The sequence below is a fragment of the Protopterus annectens genome, chromosome 10.part0 (assembly GCF_019279795.1).
Source record: "Protopterus annectens isolate FY-2018-M chromosome 10.part0, PAN1.0, whole genome shotgun sequence".
In the NCBI taxonomy this organism is placed as follows: Eukaryota; Metazoa; Chordata; order Ceratodontiformes; family Protopteridae; genus Protopterus; species Protopterus annectens.
In genome coordinates, this window is record NC_056744.1 from 1,765,822,991 (window position 1) to 1,765,843,628 (window position 20,638).

Sequence of the window (20,638 nt, forward strand, 5' to 3'; positions counted from 1 at the left end):
TTATCCCTCCAGCATGTTTTGTTCATTGTGATGACAAGGTTTAGATCCCTGGAGCGTGTGGCTCTGAGGGATTGGGATTTCTTTAAGTGGAGCATGTCCAACAGCTCAGGGTTTGACATGGCCTTGTATGTTAAGCAGAGATTGCCTCTGAGTAGATGATATGCCACAGAGTATAGTTGGAGTTTTTTTAGACTGTCAGCATATGGCATCTGCTTTAGGCGTGTGATTCTTTTAGTAAGGTATTTCTGTGGCCTTTCCAGTTGTTGTCGATGTCTTGTGAGGTACATACCAAATGGGGCATTATACTCTATAATGGGTCTGAGGGTTGAGTAAAGTGGGACAAAAAGCCCTTAGTAATGAGGTGTGCCATATAGAAGGATTTTCGGACTGTTGTGGCGATGTGGTTATCGAAAGTGAGACCACTGTCCACCTGTGTCCCTAAGTCTCTCATCACACTTTCGATGTTTAGTGTACTGCCACCTATGTGGTAATTCATGGGTACATGTTTTTTTTCCAAAGGTGATAACTGTACATTTCTTGGCATTAAGCTCGAGCCCATGGCTCTGGCACCAAGCATCTGTTTCTGTAAGGCCCTTTGTAGAATATCCACATAATTTGGGGATTCAATAATGGCTCCCAGTTTGCAGAGTCCCTTAGTGTTGGCCTTTACTTCAGAGAAGTAGATGCCAAACAAGAGTGGTCCCAGGACTGAACCCTGAGGTACTCCATTTGTTTGGATCTGTATTTGGAGTTGGCTACTTTTACAGTCTGGGTGCTGTCAGTAAGCCAGTTGGCAACCCTTTGAGCGACGTAGGGATTTATTCCCAGATTATTAAGTTTATCTATGATTCCAGAGTGGGGGATGGTGTTGAAGGCCTTAGCGAGGTCCAGATAGGCTGTGTGGACCGCCTCACCCTCATCCACAGCTCTGGAGACTGATTCGAAGAAGTCAGTCAGGTTCAGGAGACAAGATCGTCCCTTCACAAACCCAAACTGGATGGGGTCCAGTGTTTGAAAGTTGCCAATGCCTTTGTTTATAAGTTCCATGCCCTTGCAGATCAGGCTCGTCAGACTGCTGGGACGGTAGTTCCTGGGATCCAAGGTGGATCCCCCCCCTTGTGGAGTGGGATAACTGTAGCTGTGCGACACTCAGTGGGCACAAAGCCTGAGGTGAGGCTATGATTAAACATGACACTTAGGTGAGGTGCCAATTCATTCATGCGCTGAAATGTAACTGCTGCTAATCCAAGCAATGCTCCCCCTCTGTACACCAGTGTAAAAAAAAAAAATGTGTATGAGTGGTGGCACAACGTACCTCTTTTGTATGCTTCTGAGTCCGTCTGCCAATTTGGGTGCTGTCATGCCTACATCCTGTGGTTCAGTTGTGTGGATGCCTTTATTTCAATGTTAATGCACTTACTCGCATGCACTAAAAATCACATTTAGTTCCCCTGCCTTTGTCTATATTGTTTGCATTTTGTAATTACTCATACCTTGTGCATTACCACTACTATTGCTATACTTCAGTGTGCAATGCTCTAAATGTCTGTGAATTCTGGCTTTGAATTACTTTATTCACAAGTCTTCTCAAAGCTGTTAAATATAAATCTGTGATAAAGTACAGAGATGCAGAAAAAATAATGGTTAGTGTAAATCATGAGCATTTCTACTATTTATAAAAATATGATACTTCAAACTGATTTTCCTGCAGTACTTGGAACAGAGACATGTAAAGGTGTAACATAATGTTTTGAACTAATGCAGAGTGAATTGTACACTTGTTTTGCACTTTTCAGTGACTCGTCTCCTAAGCTATTGCAATATCTCCACAGTAGTATATCAATTCAGTGTTTTTTAAAAAGACATTTGGGAAATCTGTTTTTTTAGTGTAGTAAAAATATTAAGAAGGAAATATGTGAATTAAGTTTTTATTTGTCTTCCACAGCAGGCCAGTATGATTAGTATCAGTCAGAAAATCCAGCAGATTTTTGGCACCGCTGTCCATGCTGCCTATCCTGATTCGGAATGTTTCTCTGTGCAAGTCCTACCAAGTCAGCAGTCCAAATTTGGAGACTATTATTTTGAATGTGCCAGAATAGCTCAGGTAAGTCAGCATTGTGTGTTGTTTTCACGTTTACCGAGATGCATCACAAACTGCATGTTGAGTAAAATTTGTTACCTCTTAGAAATACTTTTATTATCTGATCTGGAAGTGCACATCTTCTCCAAATGGTGTTCAATGCGGAGAAAAATAATAATTTGCCTTTCACAGTGCACAGCTGATGTGAGCTGTATGTCTGTTTGACTAGCTCGCTTTCTCTTTATTGCTAAGTGGAACAGCTTATTAGACGTGTACTCACTTTCAAATATGATTTTAGAGAGGGAGATAACTCTACTAAGGGATCAGTGCACTAGCTAGATGAGCTGAAATACTGCCATTATGTGCAAGAAGCATTTTTTACAAGCCCCATTATGTGCTACACTAGGTTTACCTAACTTCCTGAGGAAGATAATGTAAGTACTCACCAACAGAGCATCATAAAGGTGCAGCCAAAACTGGTCTACTGACTGCACAAAATGCCGGCAGTAAGGTACCACAGTTCACATACAAGAAACCAGCCACAGTAAACTTAGATTAGGTACAACGCACTGGTAGGATTTACACGCATTATGGCTTATGACTTGTGCCTGAGGATGTGACAGAATGCTGTGTGAGTACATAGATATCTGGAGACTGAGGTGATGATCCAAATTGTGGTGAACTGAGAAAGATTTGCTTTGTCAGGTGTTCAGAAAAAATGATGTAAAGTGCTGATAGTTGTGGTAAAACTGAGTAGAAGAGGAGCTGCATAAGCGAGATCGGTTATGTTACCTCTTCAGGGATACTTTTGAAGGAAGAATTGTATTGCAGTGCTTTAATGGACCTTTTTCCCTGCGATCCATTTCTGATCTCGGACCTGTTGCTGTATCTGTCCTTTCACAGTGGGCTCTCTCAACACTTTACAGTTACCAGTGGGGGGTTGTTCTGATATTTCCCCAACAGTACATTACTGAATGACCTTTAAGAAGTTTGGGGAGAGGATGAAGATATTGCACCCATCATATATGCAGGTAGTGCTAAGATTATCTCTCTCTCCTTTTCTTACATGCCACTTATTGTTCGTAATGCACTCCAGCTCTGTGCACTTGCCACACAGGCAGTAACTGCATCTCATCACTACTGGAGTGCTTCTCTTTTCACTCCATCTTCCCGGGCTAGACTCTGTTCTCCATCAGGAGATTTTCCTCTGAATTTGGGTCACCAGGTTCACTAAGCAAAATCAGGTCACTAGTGATATTTGTAACTTTTCACTATACCGTTGGATGGACCAGACTCTTAAATGTTTGAGTCAGGTAATGTGCCATAGTTTTATAGAGAAGCTATAGAAAGAACTGATTGAAGTGCATTACTTAAATGAGAGAACAGTATGGTCTGTGGAATTACATGATCTTAGTTTTCAGATTCTGCCAGTGGGAAAGAGAGAGAGAGAGAGAGAGAGAGAGAAGTTACACTGAGGTACAGGAGATTAATGATGAAATAAAATATCTGCAGTGGTGATAAGGGCATGAGATCTGGTGAAAGGAGGAGGAGAAGCATAGAATGTTACAAAACCTAGACTAGTGTGGAAGCTGAAACTTTATGAAAGCAGATTATTTTAAGGGCAGAAACTTGCTAAGCAGGAAGAAAAAACATCTCAACAGTTTGTCAGACTATTTCATAGCCATAAGATATGCGCCCGGTCTTTCCTGTGGGAATTCCAAATCCTCTCTTTTGAAGAGGTGTCCATCGCACATTCATACAGTTGTGATGGTGCAATTTGAGCTTCCAGGAATATATATGAGTGACAATGAAATGTTTGACCTGTAGAGAATTTGGCTGCATTTTCTTCTGATGCAGCCCTGGTGTAAAATATTAAAATAGAAATATGGGTGTAATGTGCCATACACCATGCATGTCCTGATGTACACTAACCACTATAATAATAATAAATTTTTTTTGAAAAGTTATATGCTAGAATAGATTTTAAAAGCATATATCTGGTAAGGGGTTGTTCATCATCAGTAACAGCAAGGTGAAGGCTGTAGGCATTAGGACTGCTCAACACAGTGACAAATTGGAGGAGGTTCTGGACATAAGACGGAGGGAGATGATCCATTGACTGAATGGTGTCTCCACAAAGGATGACATACAGGGCCTTTCAGCGTACTCGGCATCCCTTATGGATAGTCCTTTTGTCGGTGGACATGCTTACGGTGGCCACCAGAAGGATTTGGAAAATTCTTGTATGGTATTCTCAGCACTGTCATCCCTCCTAGAGAATGAAACTGTTCATTAGAAATGTCCAAGCTGTGTACTTTACTTTTAGTAGCTGCCCTCAGAAACAGTCCAATTCTAAAGAGACTCGATTCATTCTCTAGGTTAGAAGTCTGGGGCAAGGAACCACTTAATGAGGTGGGTTTATGCAACACCCCCCCCCCCCCCAAACACACACACTTTCTATGCTGACAAAGTTACATAATAGACCTGTAAAAGGTAAGTTTTTATCCCAAATGGCTACTGTTTCTGGAATTTTAAATATTATAATGAGGGTGATGCAGACACCATCGGAGTTTGGAATTACAATTTTCTGGATGGGGAAGCAAAAGCAGCACTTATGAAGTCTCCTTTCCAGGGCAGTGCATCATTCTTCCTGGTGTTACAGCACTATGCCACAAATTTATGTAGGAGGAGGGCAGAGCCCTCTGTGCTGTGGGTATTGGATTCTAGCCACCTCAACACACCTTTTCCAGGATACAGAAGAAACACTACTAACTGGTTTGAGTGGACTGCAGCAGATACAACAAAAGTAATAAAGCAAACTGGGAAAACTTAATTTCAGGAAAGTCATGCTAGCAAGGGAAAGGGTCCTTTTTAACTACCAGATAACCATGGTTCTCCTGCAGGAGGCCAACAACAGCACCACTGAGGCCTTGTCCAACTGTCCTACTCTAAAGACAATAAGAGCTTGCCTTTCTATCCATTTTCCTGCTTCTTAATCCCTCTCACAAAGGACAAATGGATTTGGACAGTAATATCCAGAGGGTACAAATGGATTTGGATGTAATATCCAGCGGGTACAAATGGATTTGGATGTAATATCCAGAGGGTACAAAAGGATTTGAATGCAATATCCAGAGGGTACAAATGGATTTGGACAGCAATATCGAGAGGGCACAAAAGTCCCTTCTTCAGCTGACAACATTATCAGTGGTTGCTGTTGCCTCACATCCTACCCCATTCGAGATGAGCTGCAAAAAGGGATACTGTCAGAAACATATCCATCCAAGAGGTTCCAGCAGATCAAAATGGAGTAAAGTATTTCTCAAGATTCTTTAGTGCCAAAAGAAACAAGGACCTCGGGCCCTTGCTAGATATAAGTGACTGAAGCTAGATGCCAAAAAATGCATTACAGTATCCTTTGGGAAGTCATCTACCTCAGGGAACTAGAACATTGACAATAAGCCCCTAAAAGTTGACCCAGTTGTTTGGGATTTTGGGAAGTTATGTGGACATAGATGTAAGAAAGTCCTTCTGTATTGTACAGCTAATGGGATTGTATCTAGATCTAGTGATATAATTGTTCCCTTTACTCAGTCCTTATTAGGCCAGCCATTGACTATAGTGCCCCCTTTGGCATGTATCTGTTCAGACATAAGCAACAGCTAGAATGCCCACAGAGATACCTTACTAAAAGGATACAAGGCCTAAACTACGTGTGCAACATGGACCTACTCAAAACCCTGTTGGTATACTTGGTATCCTACAGATTGCTACGAGGTGACCTGTGTCTGGCATACAAAGCATCCTTCAACCCAGTTACTGCACATCAGCAAATCAGATGGCATTAGAAATACTTGGTCTAGGGATCTAAACCTCTTCTGCAACATCAGTGTAATAGTTTGGAGAGACGGGTACATCTCATAGGATATCACTACTGTGGAACAGACCCCCACATCCACATAGAACAAAGTTCATCCCTGTCCATATTCAAGCATAAGTGAATCAATGGATGAGAAACAGAAACTTTTCCTCAAGACTGACCCTTGTCCTAATACTAATGGACAGAGGCAGCTCTTAAATGCTTTATCCCATGCATAGGTCCCCTCAAATTTTATATGGTATAATCCCACTTCCTTTCATTATGGGTAATATATAATTATCAACCATGGGATGAGTAAGGCCAGTCTACAACCAAATGGGATAGATTAACTCAGTCATAAAGGGGAACTGGCTAGGCTTAAAATGTCCTGCAAGGGTAGCTAGCCTATTACTTGGCTATGAATATATAACCCTTTTGTTCTAAAAGAAACCTTTTGACTGACCAATGTGAATTCTGTCCTTGTATGTTTAATGAAGGGAGCTTAATGTGCTGTTTGGATCTGTAGGATATATACTTCTAAGTCAAGATTATCAAGGCTTCCAGGAGGTGTCTTCACTTCTGGGCAAGGGCCAGTCTTTGCCAAATCAGGAAACTTTCATTTAGTTTCATCTCCATCCACAGTGTCTATTCCAGATGCATGCCTGCTGTGAAGGTCAGACAAAGGCTAAGGGAGACAAAAATTTTCCCCCCGTCTGGATGTCTGGTTCCTAGCCACTCTATCTTCAGAGCCTGGTTTTGATATGGGAATGTTTTTATGGAAGTTGAACCATTTTCTCTCCAAACCCATATCAGCTGCTTACTATCTGTGGTAGCCGAGACACATAAGCAGCTCTTCTGAGAGACCAGATACAGTCCCTTCAGAAAAAAAAAGTTTCTGTACCTGGACTCAGAGCAAACATCTACCCAACTGTTTCTTAGGACACTGGGCCTCATGACAGCTGCCATTGCCATGGTACCATGTATACTATATGTCATGAGAGTACTTCAGTGGATTCTAGGTGTCTAGTGATCTCATGTACCAGATCTTGTATCCCATCTGGTGCAAATTAAAAAAAAAAAAACATTCAAAAGCATATGTGTTGGTGGATGCACCTGCCCAACCTTACTAAGGAAAAGCCTTTTTCTTACCTATTATGGTAGAGCCAGTCATTGTGATTGTGAACCTTAGGGTGGGTTGGGGATATTACAGTGGAGAACTTGTATAGACAGTTCTGCAACATCACTATGCTGAAAATGAGGTTGGCCCTTCTTACCCTTCAAGCCATTTAGGACTCCCTGCCCCAGGGTGTTAATAGCCATCTACTTCAGCAACATGGAATTGATCTGATACATCAACAAGTCAGGAGATTCTTTCTTTCCTTTTGGGTCAAGAAACAGTGAAAGTTGGAAAACTTCCTGTTTCACCCCGTCACTTCCTGATAACCAGCCACATCCTGGGGAGGCCAGCCGAATTTCAGCTGCTACTTGCTAATGCATCAAGAACTGCCTCTACTCTTTGGGACAGAAGGTTTTCCATCATGAGGTTTTGTTTCAACCTTTTTGCTACCCAGATAGTGGCAAATGCAGTAGTTTGTTTGCTCTAATACCTTCATTGAGGGCATCCCAGGGACTTTCTGGTCTAGGAATGGCCCACTGTTCTCCTTTACCATTTTCCTCTGTTCCGCTGATGATGACGAGTATACAGGATGCCAAACAATACAAGTCAAATATAATATTATAATTACATTTGTCTAGACAACTATGGTTTTCCCTGCTTCTGCCTTACTTGTTGGCACAGACACTCCCACTACATACCTTGCAGAACCCTCTTGCTTGTATCTCTGCTTTCACAGTGTATTATAAGCTAGATGTGGTATCCTGGTTCAGGTCTTCCTTTCCATAAACGTTTATTCTCTTCAGTTAACTGCATGGTTTCTCTACTTGAAGTAGTGGCTTAACAGCTCAGCTCTTGTTTCTAGACTGGTAAGTCATGTCTTCTTTGTGGAGGCCAAATGCACTTTCCCTTGCTTAAGATCATCAAATGGTTAGGTACCTTACTCGTTTTTTTCACATTCCTTCTCTTCTTGTGTATTTATCCCATGTATTTAGTTCTGCACTCTGTCTGCTGTAACATCTATGTGGCAGTGGTATCCAACTTGCCTCAGGGCACTGACTTCATCTTTGGTTGCTTTGAAGTTTGTGAGGCATTCCTTAAGGATGCATTCCTTTTGGGGCCACCTATAAAAGACCTAGTGCCACTTTGGGAATCTGTATTTTTCCTAGGGGCTGCAGCATCTGAAGAATAAATATTCATTCTTGGTGTAATGAAAGGAGATACTGCCAGCACAGCTAGCTGGAATTTTGTAAATAATTGTCATTTGTGAATTTCACAATAATTTATGTAAGATGCTTGTGTTACAGGTGTATTGGAGCTGTAGGTCATGTGTATATCAAACTGCTCTCTGCAGATATGTGTGTTGAAAAGGTATTTGTAAAGTGCTGTGTTTAAAATGTATGTATCTACAGTGTGCCCTACTGAAAGAGAACAGAAATTTACATGCACTGTTGTAACTGTTGAAATGTATATATTTTATGAGTGGAAACTGGAATACAGGAGGTTAACCTCAGTCCAGAAAACTTTAGAAAAATATCTGCAATTAAATTACTTAATATGCTAGACCTCAAAAGAGGCTATCTGACAGGTTTCAATGCAGCTAGAGACATAGTCTCTACTAGGAAGCTTTCTGTATCGTCTTTGGAGTGAACTAATTGTTACTTCGGAAGCATAAAGGAATGCAATTGTTTTATGACTTCCAGCATCTGCCGAAGATCTGTGCAAAAGCCCTTGTTTGTATATTTTTACAGGTAGATGCTAAATACTGCCATATTCAGCAATGAGTGTTTTACCTGGGAACTAGAAGTCAGATGACAAGAAATTATGTTGTTTTGCAAGCTATCCCAGTAGAAATATTGTAGATATTAATTTGAGAAGTCTGTTCATGAGATGCTAAATACTGCCAGCTTCAGCAATTGGTGTTTTACCTGGGAACTAGAAGTCAGATGATAAGAAATGATGTTGTTTGGCAAGCTATCCCAGTAGTAATATTTTAGATATTAATTTGAGAAGTCTGTGCATGAGATGCCAAATACTGCCAGCTTCAACAATAGGTGTTTTACCTAATACTGCCAGCTTCAGCAATGGATGTTTTTACCTGGGAACTAGAAGTCAGATGATAAGAAATGATGTCGTTTGGCAAGCTATCCTAGTAGTAATATTTTAGATATTAATTTGAGAAGTCTGTGCATGAGATAAAGCATTCTGTCTTGGACCTGACAACAAGAATCATTCACCACATATGTCTTGTTCTAATGAAGTAAGTTTCTAGGGAATAATGTAATGGTCTTTAGAGTCAGTCAGGAATATAGTGAAGTTTAGTTTGGATCTTTTTCTTTATTTGTGTGAGCCTGTACTGCAATGTTTTAAATATTTCCTGTGATTTTAAAACTCTGATGTCACTGTGAATATATATTTTTAGTATTGTCTTGTTTTATTATTTATTATTGAATATGTTTAAACCTTTCATTGTGACTGACCTGTGTAGAGATATTTCATTTTTGAGAGTACTTATATATTTGGTGACACTGTGTGGGCCACTCCTAATAGCCTTGCTCTTGGTCAAATTACCATTTGTATTAATATTAATGTTACACAGTTATCCTGTATATAGTGTACCTGTTATCCTCCCAGTGAACCCCCCCCCCAGGTGCCAGTGGTAATGATTGAGGCTCTTGGATTACTAGTCCAGTGGTGGGTTATCACACTTGGAAGTTATTCTGTCTTAGTTGCCATCACCTCAGTCAGAAAAGTTTCTGAATTACATTTTTTTAGCTTACCTGCTTCATTTAGTTTTCCACTAAGACAGATTTACTAATCTCTCCTTTGTACCTAGAGTTGTTACAGAATCCTTTCTGAATTAGTACTTTCATCTTTGTTTTACTCATGGGACATATACTGTCTTTATTGCACCGATTGTATACGGTCCGCTAAGATTGTTTGTTTGTTGGCAAGGCTGATTTTTTTCTGTAGTGCAGCTTTGAATTACAGGGCTACCTGGTTTTATCTTGATGATTTCACAAGGTATTATATCAGGATGTGATAGCCAGGTTTAGGTCTTCCTTTCTGTAAAGGTCAATATCCAGGACAGTCAACATATGTCTTTGTCCTACTGTTACAGGCAAGGGCCTCATGACTTCCAGAATGGCTGCAGGCTGAACAACATGTTGGTTTGAGCTCCGTGTGAATCTAAGGAACTGTTAAATAGTCAATAAAAGTTAACAGTTTTGATAACATTCAGTTACTGGCTAGTAATTACACTGTTTGGATGCTAGCAAATAATAAATTTGGGGGAAATAAGTGAAAATCAACCAGAAAAGAAGGAAAAGTGAAAAAGGTCTGCTAGGAACAGCCTTACAACTGTTCAGCTTCAATACAGAAGGTAGCTTTCAGCAATTTAGAGGGAAATAAATCAAATGCACTCAAAGATATTTAAATAAGTGAGATACTAGGAGAGTATACAAAGTAAAACAATAAAAGACCGAAGAGATAGAAAAAGCTTTAAGTAGCTATTCATATAAGCTGATAAAACTGCAGAACTCAGAGACTGAAATGAAGGGAATACTGGCTGAACATGAGGCTTCTCAAGAAGAGCCGTTTCAGAAAAACGTACGCAAGTGACAGAGCACATAAAGGGAATCCTGAGATTTCTTTGCTATAGTAGAGAAACTGGAAGAAATAAGACACATTAATTTGATGAAAGTACTAATAAACAACTGATCTGGTATCCTATTAATTTGATGAAAGTACCAATACGCAACTGATCTGGTATCCTAGAGTAGGGTTAAGTAAGAAAGTGCATTGTGTGTATGCTCCAAATACATGCAGTAATTATATTACTAAAGATGCAGTATTGCCAACAGAAAGAGTTACTTCTGGAAAAATTGTGGAAAAGGGGAAGAAATCAGGAGGGCAAGAATGTTTGTGGAAAATTATTTGCTGTACACTGGGCAAAACAGAAGCAAATGTATCCTTGTATTTAGGAGATGTTGAGAGGCAGGTGTGAGACTCAAGTTGCTTTTTCCAGCTGTCTTAAGAATTTTTTTTTTTTTCTGGAGGATCAGATTTAATTTTTTGATGCAGAACAGGCTGTGGAGGAAACAAATTTAGACAGCAAACAGTAAGTCAAAAAGCTGCAAGGAATTGCTTTTCAGCCTTGTGGCAGTAAGAAAGTCAATAAAGAAACTTTTCCAGTGGAACCTTCCTCCATTCTTTCAAAGGAAATGCTTGAGCAACAAAAAAAGGCCAGGAGCTGATCAGAAGAATGAGTATATCTTGGACTTGATCCAGAGATGAGCGTTGGGTGTTCCAGATGGTTAGGAAGAAGACCAGCACCAAGGTGATATTAGTAAATAATTGGATGAACTGTAAAGCATTAGTCCTTTTACATAGAGTTTGTTGACTGAAACTGCTGGAAGAACTGTAAAGCATAAACCCTATTTTCTGTCATTTAATGTTTAGAAGAATTCCATATGGTCCACAGATATAATAAGTAAAACATTTTATTTACATGTTTTTAACTTTAGTATTTTTATTATTGTATACATAATATTGCATTTCAGCAATACCATTTGACATAACCTTTTGTGTGTGTGTGTGTGTGTGTGTGTGTGTGTGTGTGTGTATGTATATATATATATAATATATATATATATAATATATATATATATATATATATATATATATATATATGTATGTATGTATGTGTATGTATATAAAATGTTTGACATTTAACTGCCAGCTGTCTATACACATTGAGCAGAGTGAATAAGAGTTGTTGACCGCAGCTGTTAGCTGAGATATACAAATATCCAGGTTTTTTTTTAACAATTAATATATAGCACTTTTATTGTCTGCTTTTTAGTCTTCGAGTGTATTTTATTGCTATTAACTAATCTGCACAAGTAACTTATTTGTCTGCTGTTAAAAGCATTCTGTATCTTTACAAATCTTTATCTGTTTAAAAACTTGGCTTTCTCTAGTGCTACTGTCTGTAGGCTATTTTGTGTTAAAAGTCTGCCGAGTGGGGGCTGGTTCTTTTGTGTTCTTGTAAAAAAAAAAGTTGCTCTTCTGGTATTTAAGCCCTAACTTTGATAGGGTTTCTGTCTATACACACTGAGCAGAGTGAATAAGAGTTGTTGACCGCAGCTGTTAGCTGAGATATACAAGTATCCAGGTTTTTTTAACAATTAATATATAGCACTTTTATTGTCTGCTTGTTAGTCTTAGAGTGTATTTTATTGCTATTAACTAATCTGCACAAGTAACTGATTTGTCTGCAGTTAAAAGCATTCTCTATCTTTTCTAATCTTTATCTGTTTAAAAACTTGGCTTTCTCTAGTGCTACTGTCTGTAGGTGGCTTTGCAGTTGCCCGCCCCTACTGTAAATCTGATCTGTGACACTCCTCCCTGTCTAGTGTCATTAGCTCATTCTACCTAGTACAGAGAGAACATTTGATAAGGCCTTCTGTTTCTCCTTTTTCCCTTTCAAAAAAAAAATAAATATATATTTTTTTTCCTCTGAATCTCCTTGTGTCCTGACTGTGCTTCTCAAACATTTTGGAAATATAGAGTACATTTCAGAGCATTTATTATAACTGTAATTGCCTTAATATTGCTACAACTCAAGTGCTCTAGGTTGCACTGCATCTGAAGTGTTTGTGTGTTTTAGCTGCTTTTCTGTATATATAGACTTCTCTGTTTCTTTAACTAAATAAGCTCTGCAAAGTTGTTTTATTGCATTCCTGCCTGTATTTGAGTTTTTTGCACTTTTAAACTTTGTTTTTACTTAGTTTAACTGGTAGGCTACACACTCAAGTGCGCTAGCCGAATTAAAGCATTTACTGTGTTTCTGTACCTAATTTCTGCTACTTTTGTAAAAAAAAAAAAAAAAAAAAAATCATTGTTTCCCACCTTTACTGAACTAGAATAGTCCAGTCTTCAGGTATTGCTGATCTCTGGGCTGTGTCATAGTTCCTGTGTTGCCCATATCCCTATTTGGATAGGGGAAGCTTCTTTGTTCACCAGTGAGAGTGGGGAGCTCTGAGCAGCCTTTCTGTCCTTTGAGGAGTGGTTCCAGCCCAGTGACCTGTAGCTTATTGGCCATTTTGGGCCATTTCCTATCTCTTTCTAACCCCCTGCTTTAAAGCCAGCCTTAGCGCGCTTTTGCGCTTGTAATTTAAAGTTTGTCCTGTTTGTTGCATTTACCTGTTGAGGCTACACACTCAAGTGTGCTAGCCTGTGTTACATATTTATTGCATTTTTCTGCTGTTTGTTGCAAAAAAGAAAATAAAAAAAATATCCTTGTTTCCCATCTTTCCTGACCTAGAGTAGTCCAAATACAGGCTTTGCTGTATTCTGGACTTTTGGGAAGTTCCTGTGTTGCCCATTTCCTTTCTTGGATAAAGGGAAGCTTCTTTGTTCACCAGTGGCAGTGGGGAGCTTAGAGCAGCCTATCTATCCCTGGAGGAGTGTTCCCAGCACAATAATCTAGTAGTCTATTGGACATTTTGGGCCAATTTCTAGCTCTTTCAAGTCCCCCTGTATAAAACCTGTTTTAGAGCGGCTTTGCATGATTTTGCGCATAGTGCAGCATCATTGGGTTTAAACCATTCTCAGCTCCACAAAGTCTGCTCTTCACTTTTTCCCTTAGAACTGATTTAGTTCTCATAATAAACACCCTATTCCCACTCTAAAGCCTGGCACTTGCTCACTAAAGCAATTATATAAGTCAGCACTAAAAAATTAAAAGCATTACACCCTCACAAACTCCCCTTAAGTACTTTGTTCCCCATTGGCCCTTTTTTTTCAATTATAAAGGAATTCCCAATACTATTCTAGCATGTCCAAAGTTCAGTTGTCAATCTCCTCTCCGGTCCAGCTGGTGAATCTGGGAATCTTGAGGCAATGTTATAACTGCCTGATGTACACAGACAACCCTCTTCTCCTCCCAACAAATTCCAACACATGTGAGAGATGCAACCATATAGCCAAACTGGAGGATAAGCTCTCTCAACTCAGTACTGGCGTAACCAGTCAGGAGGAGAAGGAAACCACACTCACTACAATTCCAGTCTCACATAGACCTACCACGACAGCAAACCATACACATAAACACACAAAACATACTGAGGCTCTAAATAAAAATCTGCCTAAGCAGCAGAGACCTCCAAAGCAGACACCCAAGCAACCGCTACCCCAAAACAAAACATGTGCAACACATAGCTCACAAAGCCAGTGTGCCGAACAGTGTCAGCCCTTAAGGCTAAACAACACACCTGATACACTTGTTAAAGGTGACTCTCTCCTCAGGCACACTGACGTCCCGCTCACCAGGCTGAGCAAGGAGAAGGTCACGGTGAGCTGCCTGTCGGGTGCTAGGATCCGCCACATAACACAAGCACTCAGGTCACGCCAAGGTAAGTACAAATATGACTCAGTCATTGTCCATGCTGGTGTGAATGACCTGAGACGTACCTCCCTGGACTACATGAAAAGAGACATAGAGGAGCTTTCTGAGCATGTAGCCCAGGCCAGTATGACCCTGACCTTGAGTAGCATCTTACCCTCACCAAGAATGATGCCACAATATGAAGACAAGATGATCAATTTCAACAATTGGCTTAAGTATTGGTGTCATTCATAGGGGATCCAATGCCTGTCTGCTTGGGATGACATGCTCAACAAGCCACGATGCTTCGCTAGGGACGGCTTGCACCTGTCACCCCTGGGCTTTCGGATATTGGCAAAGGCTCTTGCCACCCCCATAGTGCCTTTTTTAGGCAAGGCTCAAAAGACAAACCCACCTCCATAGGTATCACAAGGGATAAGAAACTAAGAGTAATGCTACTCAACGCCAGAAGTCTAAACCTCAAGATGCATGCACTCGAAACTCTCCTTAGCATGGAGAACATCGATATCTGTGCAGTAACAGAAGCCTGGTTCAAGGCTCCCGAGAGCACGCCAGCACTACCAGGTTATACCTCATACCATGCTTTTCGGCCCCAATACTTGGACCGAACCACAAAAGGAGGAGGGGTATCAATATTCGTCAAAGATACCCACACCTCCAGGTTGGTGACACAGCACAAAGCATCAGAGACTATCCATGTGCAACTAACAGTGGGTAAAGCTGCCTTCCAGTTTATAGCCTGCTACAGACCACCCTCCCAAACCCAGGAACCCCACTCGGTCTTCCTGAGAACACTGGAAAATATGAAGGTCTCTCCAAACACCATTATATTGGGCGACTTCAACTACCCTAACATAGACTGGGAGCATTATTCTAGTTCCAACACCCTAGCCCAAAGGTTCCTAGAATTGATAAACTCAAATGCTATGGAACAACTTGTTGCCACTCCAAGCAAGAGGGGAAAACATACTGGACCTGATCATCACCAACATGGGGACTCTATGCTCCAGACCAGAAGTGTATCCCTCACTGGTAAAATCAGACCATAAACTAATCTCACTAAATATTCACATCCCGACCCCAGCCCCTGCCCAGAAAACCACAATGAAAAACTTCTCTAAAGCAAATTTCACACTCCTCAAAACTGAGGTGGAATCCTTCAAAGCCCCCGGGCCTGTGGAAAATATGGCCCAGACCGCAGAATCCTTTATAAACACATTCTATGAACAACTTCAGGAATGCATGGATCATGCAATCCCAAATAAAACCAAGACCCAATCCTCCAAGGTTAGGCGTCCTGTCTGGTGGACCCCAGACATAAACAAACTATACAATAGAAGGAGGAAGCTACTACATGATGGAGCAAAATCCCAAAAAGGGAAGGCATCTCTGATAAGTATTAGCAAAAAACTATGGGCACTCATAAAATCGTCTAAGGCCAGCTTTGAGAGAAAAATTGCACAGGACACTAAGGATAATCACAAGGCTTTCTTTAGTTCTGTTAGGAACCTGAGTGGGAATTCCCATATATGCTCAGAATTAATCCAAAATGACAAAAAATACACCGAACCCACAGACATTGCCAACATCCTAGCTGACAGGTTCAGCGCAAACCCCCCCCCCCTTCCCCACCAAAAGGGCAAATATCTATCCCAGCAGAGTGCTGCCCCCCTGACATCTCAGATGCTCAGGTAAGAGCCGCCCTCGCCAAAGCAAAAAACACAGCATCAGTGGGACCAGACAGTGTCCCGGGCTGCGTCCTACATGAACTCCAAGAAGAACTAAACCCAAACATAAAACTACTGTTCAGTCTCAGCCTTACTACAGGATATGTACCCAAAGAGTGGCGTACAGCAACAGTGGTCCCTCTCCACAAAAGTGGTGCCTCAACAGATCGTGGAAACTATAGCCCCATAAGCCTGACTAGCTTGGTCTACAAAGCTATGGAAAGGATCATCATGGACCTCATAAATAAAGATATTGGGGACCTACAGACACTGGATCGTACTCAGTTCAAGTTTAAGGGCAGATCCTGCCTCTTAAACCTGGTCGATTTCTTTGAAACAGTCACCAAGGCCATTGATGAGGGGAAGGTGGTCCACACAGCCGACCTGGACCTTGCAAAAGCCTTCGATACAATACCCCACTCGGGCATTATAGTAAGCTCACCAGCTTAAATATAAACCCCTATGTCACTAGATGGGTTGCAAACTGTCTCAAGGACAGAACCCACATGGTTAGAATTGCTGGAGCCATGTCGGACTCCAAACCAGTTACAAGTGGCGTCCCACAAGGCTCAGTCCTGGGACCTCTCTTGTTCGGTATATATTTCTTGGAGGTACAGTCTAACACGGAAGGACTGTGGCTGACCAAGTTCGCAGATGACTGCAAACTGGGCACCATAATTGACTCTCCAGCCGACACAAGCATCCTACAAAAGGGCCTCATAGAAACAGACAACTGGTGCCAGAGCCATGGCCTCAAGCTAAATGCCAAAAAGTGTATAGTCATCCCCTTTGGCAAAAACAAAGTGCCCACAAATTACCACATAGGTGGTAATCCATTAAGTACGGAAGAAGTAATTAGGGACCTGGGTACCCAAGTTGATAGCAATCTCTCATTTGACAACCACGTGGCCAAAGTGGTTAGAAAAACATTTTATGTAGCCCACCTAATCATGAAGAGACTCGCATCTAGATCAGGGGAGGTCATCGTGCCTCTTTACTCATCCCTCATCAGGCCCATAATTGAGTACAATGCCCCTTTTGGGATGTACCTTACCAGACACCTGCAGCAGTTGGAAAAACCTCAAAAGTACCTCACCAAGAGGATCAAAGGGCTCAAACAGATGCCATATGCTGCCCGATTAAAGAAACTCCAGCTCTACTCAGTGGCATACCACCTGCTCAGAGGCAATCTGTGCCTGACGTATAAAGCCATGTCCAACCCAGAATTAATGGAGATGCTGCACCTCAGAAAATCCAAATCCCATCGAGCTACGCGCTCAAGAGACTTGACCCTCAGCACTGAAATAAATAGGACATGCTGGAGGGACAGATTCATAACCCAGAGGCTCCCTTCACTCTGGAATAAAATCCCAGTCCAGGTTAGGCAGAGTCCCTCATTGATGCTCTTCAAGAGGAATCTTGATGAGTGGATGGGAGATTGTAGGTTTACCCCGGGTATCACTTCTGTGTCACTGTTAGACAGAGGCAGAGTATGCTAACCTCGAAAAAGGGCATAGCAAAATTCATTTAAAATGGGTGGCGAAAGCCAAACACATTCTGGCTAGGCTTATAAATGCCCTAGGGCAGATAGCCTAGTATGAACCTATGAACCTATATTATACATCATATTTGCCATAATACATGTAGTGTAAATATCCAGTGCCTACATATTATTTGAGAAGAACAAATATTGTTTGCATACTTCTCACATCATGAGTAACCACATGCCCCTGTAATTTGAGATGTAGGACTCATTATCCACTACGGCTCCAATTTCACCCCTTTCATCACTTTTGCTTCTTTGATCAGTCTGCCCATAACTCTTGTCATCCATTGTGCACATCTCCTCCATAAATTTTGCATCCAGATCCTTGCTCCTTCTTTTGTATAAACTTCCAAACCCTCCATTTCCAAGCCTTAGTTGTCACCTACCTTTCTTCTGCAGTGATTGGCTGAAGTTCTAGTATTTTATCTCTGGACAATCCCTTCCCCTTGCAAACCCCAAAAGGCATATGTCACACCAGTGTGGTATATTCTTCCTTAGTAATTTGCTCCAGATGTCATCCCCCCTCCCCAGTTATGGTACAGCCTTCCTGTATGTCCACCACATATGTATCTGATCAGCATTTTCCTCTGTGACTCCAACAGTCTGTGAATGGATACCATCCTTCTTTGTGCATCCTTAGAGGGGTTCTGTACCCCCTGTGCACTGTTGTATGCTGTTCATCAACAAGACCAACCTATTGTAACATGTTTATCTTTACCACTAATCCTTTCCAGAACCATTCTTCTCCCAAATCATTCTCTTTACTGCACTAATCTCTCGGCTTAAACCAGTGAAAGAAATGGCAGCAAACGCATACTGCAGAACCACTAATCAAAAGAAAGTGTGTTGGAAGAAAAATGGGAAGGAACTCCTGAAGTAGTAGGAATAAATGTTTAATGTTGTCACAGTCCACAAACAAATGTTTGTGGAGTGTGATAACATTAAACATTTAACCCTACTACTATTGGAGTTCCTTCCCATTTTTCTTCCAACACACTTTCTTTTGGTTGATCCCTCAGCATACCAAAAGGACACTCATGTTCACGCTCATCCAACTGCCTGTAGATGATTCCAGTTCTTCCCTTTTATACCTGATCCCAGTTTTTATCCATAAGCTAAGCCTACCTCATATTTTACTATTTCCCCTGCTGTATCTGTATTACACTTCTCCTTGTTCTTATGTTGGCTGTAGATGATTCCATTTCTTCCCTTTTATACCTGACCCCGGTTTTTATCCATAAGCTAAGCCAACCTCATATTTCACTATTTCTCCTCCTGTATCTGTATTATATTTCCTTGTTCTTATGTTGGCTGTTGGGAGTCCAGTAAGTTACTAGCACTAAGAAGCCACGGATATAGTAGCCAGTCTCCTTTCTGTAAATTATATTACTGTTTGAGAAAGGAACAACCTAACCATTCATTTAGCGATTTTATGTCTTAAATCCCTTATCTTTCTTGTACCTTTTTCTTCCCAAATTCCCAGCCTTCCCTGCAACTCCTTAGGAAAGCTGCATCACAGAGCCATAATACTTGTGTTACCTTCATCTTTGAACTACAGCTGACACCCCGGCAGCCCATTAATCACCTTGGCTGTGCCATCTTCTACCTTGTTCACTGTCTTTTATTTCCAGCCTTCCAGCTCTTTTCGCAGGCAGCCAGTGCCAAATTTTCATTTACTGTGTCTCTCAGCCTTTGCAAAATATTTATAGTTGCCACATATCACCTGAAATCTGGCATGCGGCATCTTCCATCTTTCCATTGATCCCTAAGTCTATCCTTTGGGATTTTACTTTTCCACATGTACGTGTCACAGTCTAGTTGGATCTCTATCATCTTATTTACAGGACTGATTTGCATATGCCATCCACATTAAACTACATGCTGACGAATCACTGTACAAACTATTTCTGCTTTACCCCCTAAGTGTAGCAAATGTATCTGTGTCTAACATTTTCCCCATCTTTGCCTTCAGATCTGACCAAGCCTTGTTTCTAATCTCCGCAACCATTATGTACACTTTAAGCCCCAAGTTCTTCTCCTTCCATCGTTTCAGCAGGTGTAGAACAAATCTCCATCTGTTTATGTCCAGTTCTATTCACCACAGACTTTTTAAGGGTGGCAGTGATATCCTGACAGACTACCAAACATCTCCAGTATTCCCAGAAGTTCCACAGCAGTATCCTGCAGTAATGTGCACACAAATACCACTCCTTTTCCTGCTACTGCTCTGCCTTATCCAGCTTTCCCTTACTCTCTGCAACAAGCGTTCAATGACCATCAAAAATAATCCTGGTGACAATGGACAACCATGTTAAGTTTCTGTTTCTAACACTTTCTTCTATATGTCCACTAGTCATGTATAGTCACAACTTTAGGCCCTATAAATGGCTTTCACAACCTTCAATCGGCTACCTGCCATTTCTAATGGCTTCCATCACATTATCTTAAAGCCCCATGAGACACAGTCAAAGGCTTTCAGAATGTCTATAAATACAATTTTTGCCTTTTCCTTCTGCCTATTCCAGAAACTCTGAGACTGTCAGTGGTCAATGGATGATCTGCCTTTAATCAAACTAAAATAAGGTATGTATATGCTACAGCAGTGTAATATCAGATGGTCTGGTTTGCCAGTGAGATCTTAAAATACCTGTTATTGTAGAGTGTTCTTCACTCTGTATAGGTCCAGGCAAACCCCGTCATAGTACCACATGTAAGTACACACACTCATTCAGGTCCAGACAAGCCATGTCTTAGTACCACATACAAGTGTTCACATTCTTTCCAGCAGCTTGCAGCAATGTTTTATAGTCTGTTGCTGACAGCATCAAAATTGTGCTCTTAACATTGTGCAAGTGGATTGAAGTCATCCATCCCACCATGTCTGCTGTGTATGGTTGTTTC

The 20,638-nt window shown here is 41.0% G+C and overlaps 1 protein-coding gene across 2 annotated transcripts in view; it reads left to right on the top strand.

The window, feature by feature from the left end:
• Positions 1-20,638, top strand: part of LOC122814000 (arginine--tRNA ligase, cytoplasmic-like) — a 641,564-nt gene that overhangs the window by 352,682 nt on the left and 268,244 nt on the right. For both annotated transcript variants that reach the window (XM_044086583.1, XM_044086582.1), the window contains exon 2: positions 1,946-2,104. In XM_044086583.1, coding sequence (XP_043942518.1) covers positions 1,955-2,104 — 150 coding nt within the window. In that variant the 5' untranslated portion in view covers positions 1,946-1,954. The remainder of the gene's footprint in view (positions 1-1,945; positions 2,105-20,638) is intronic.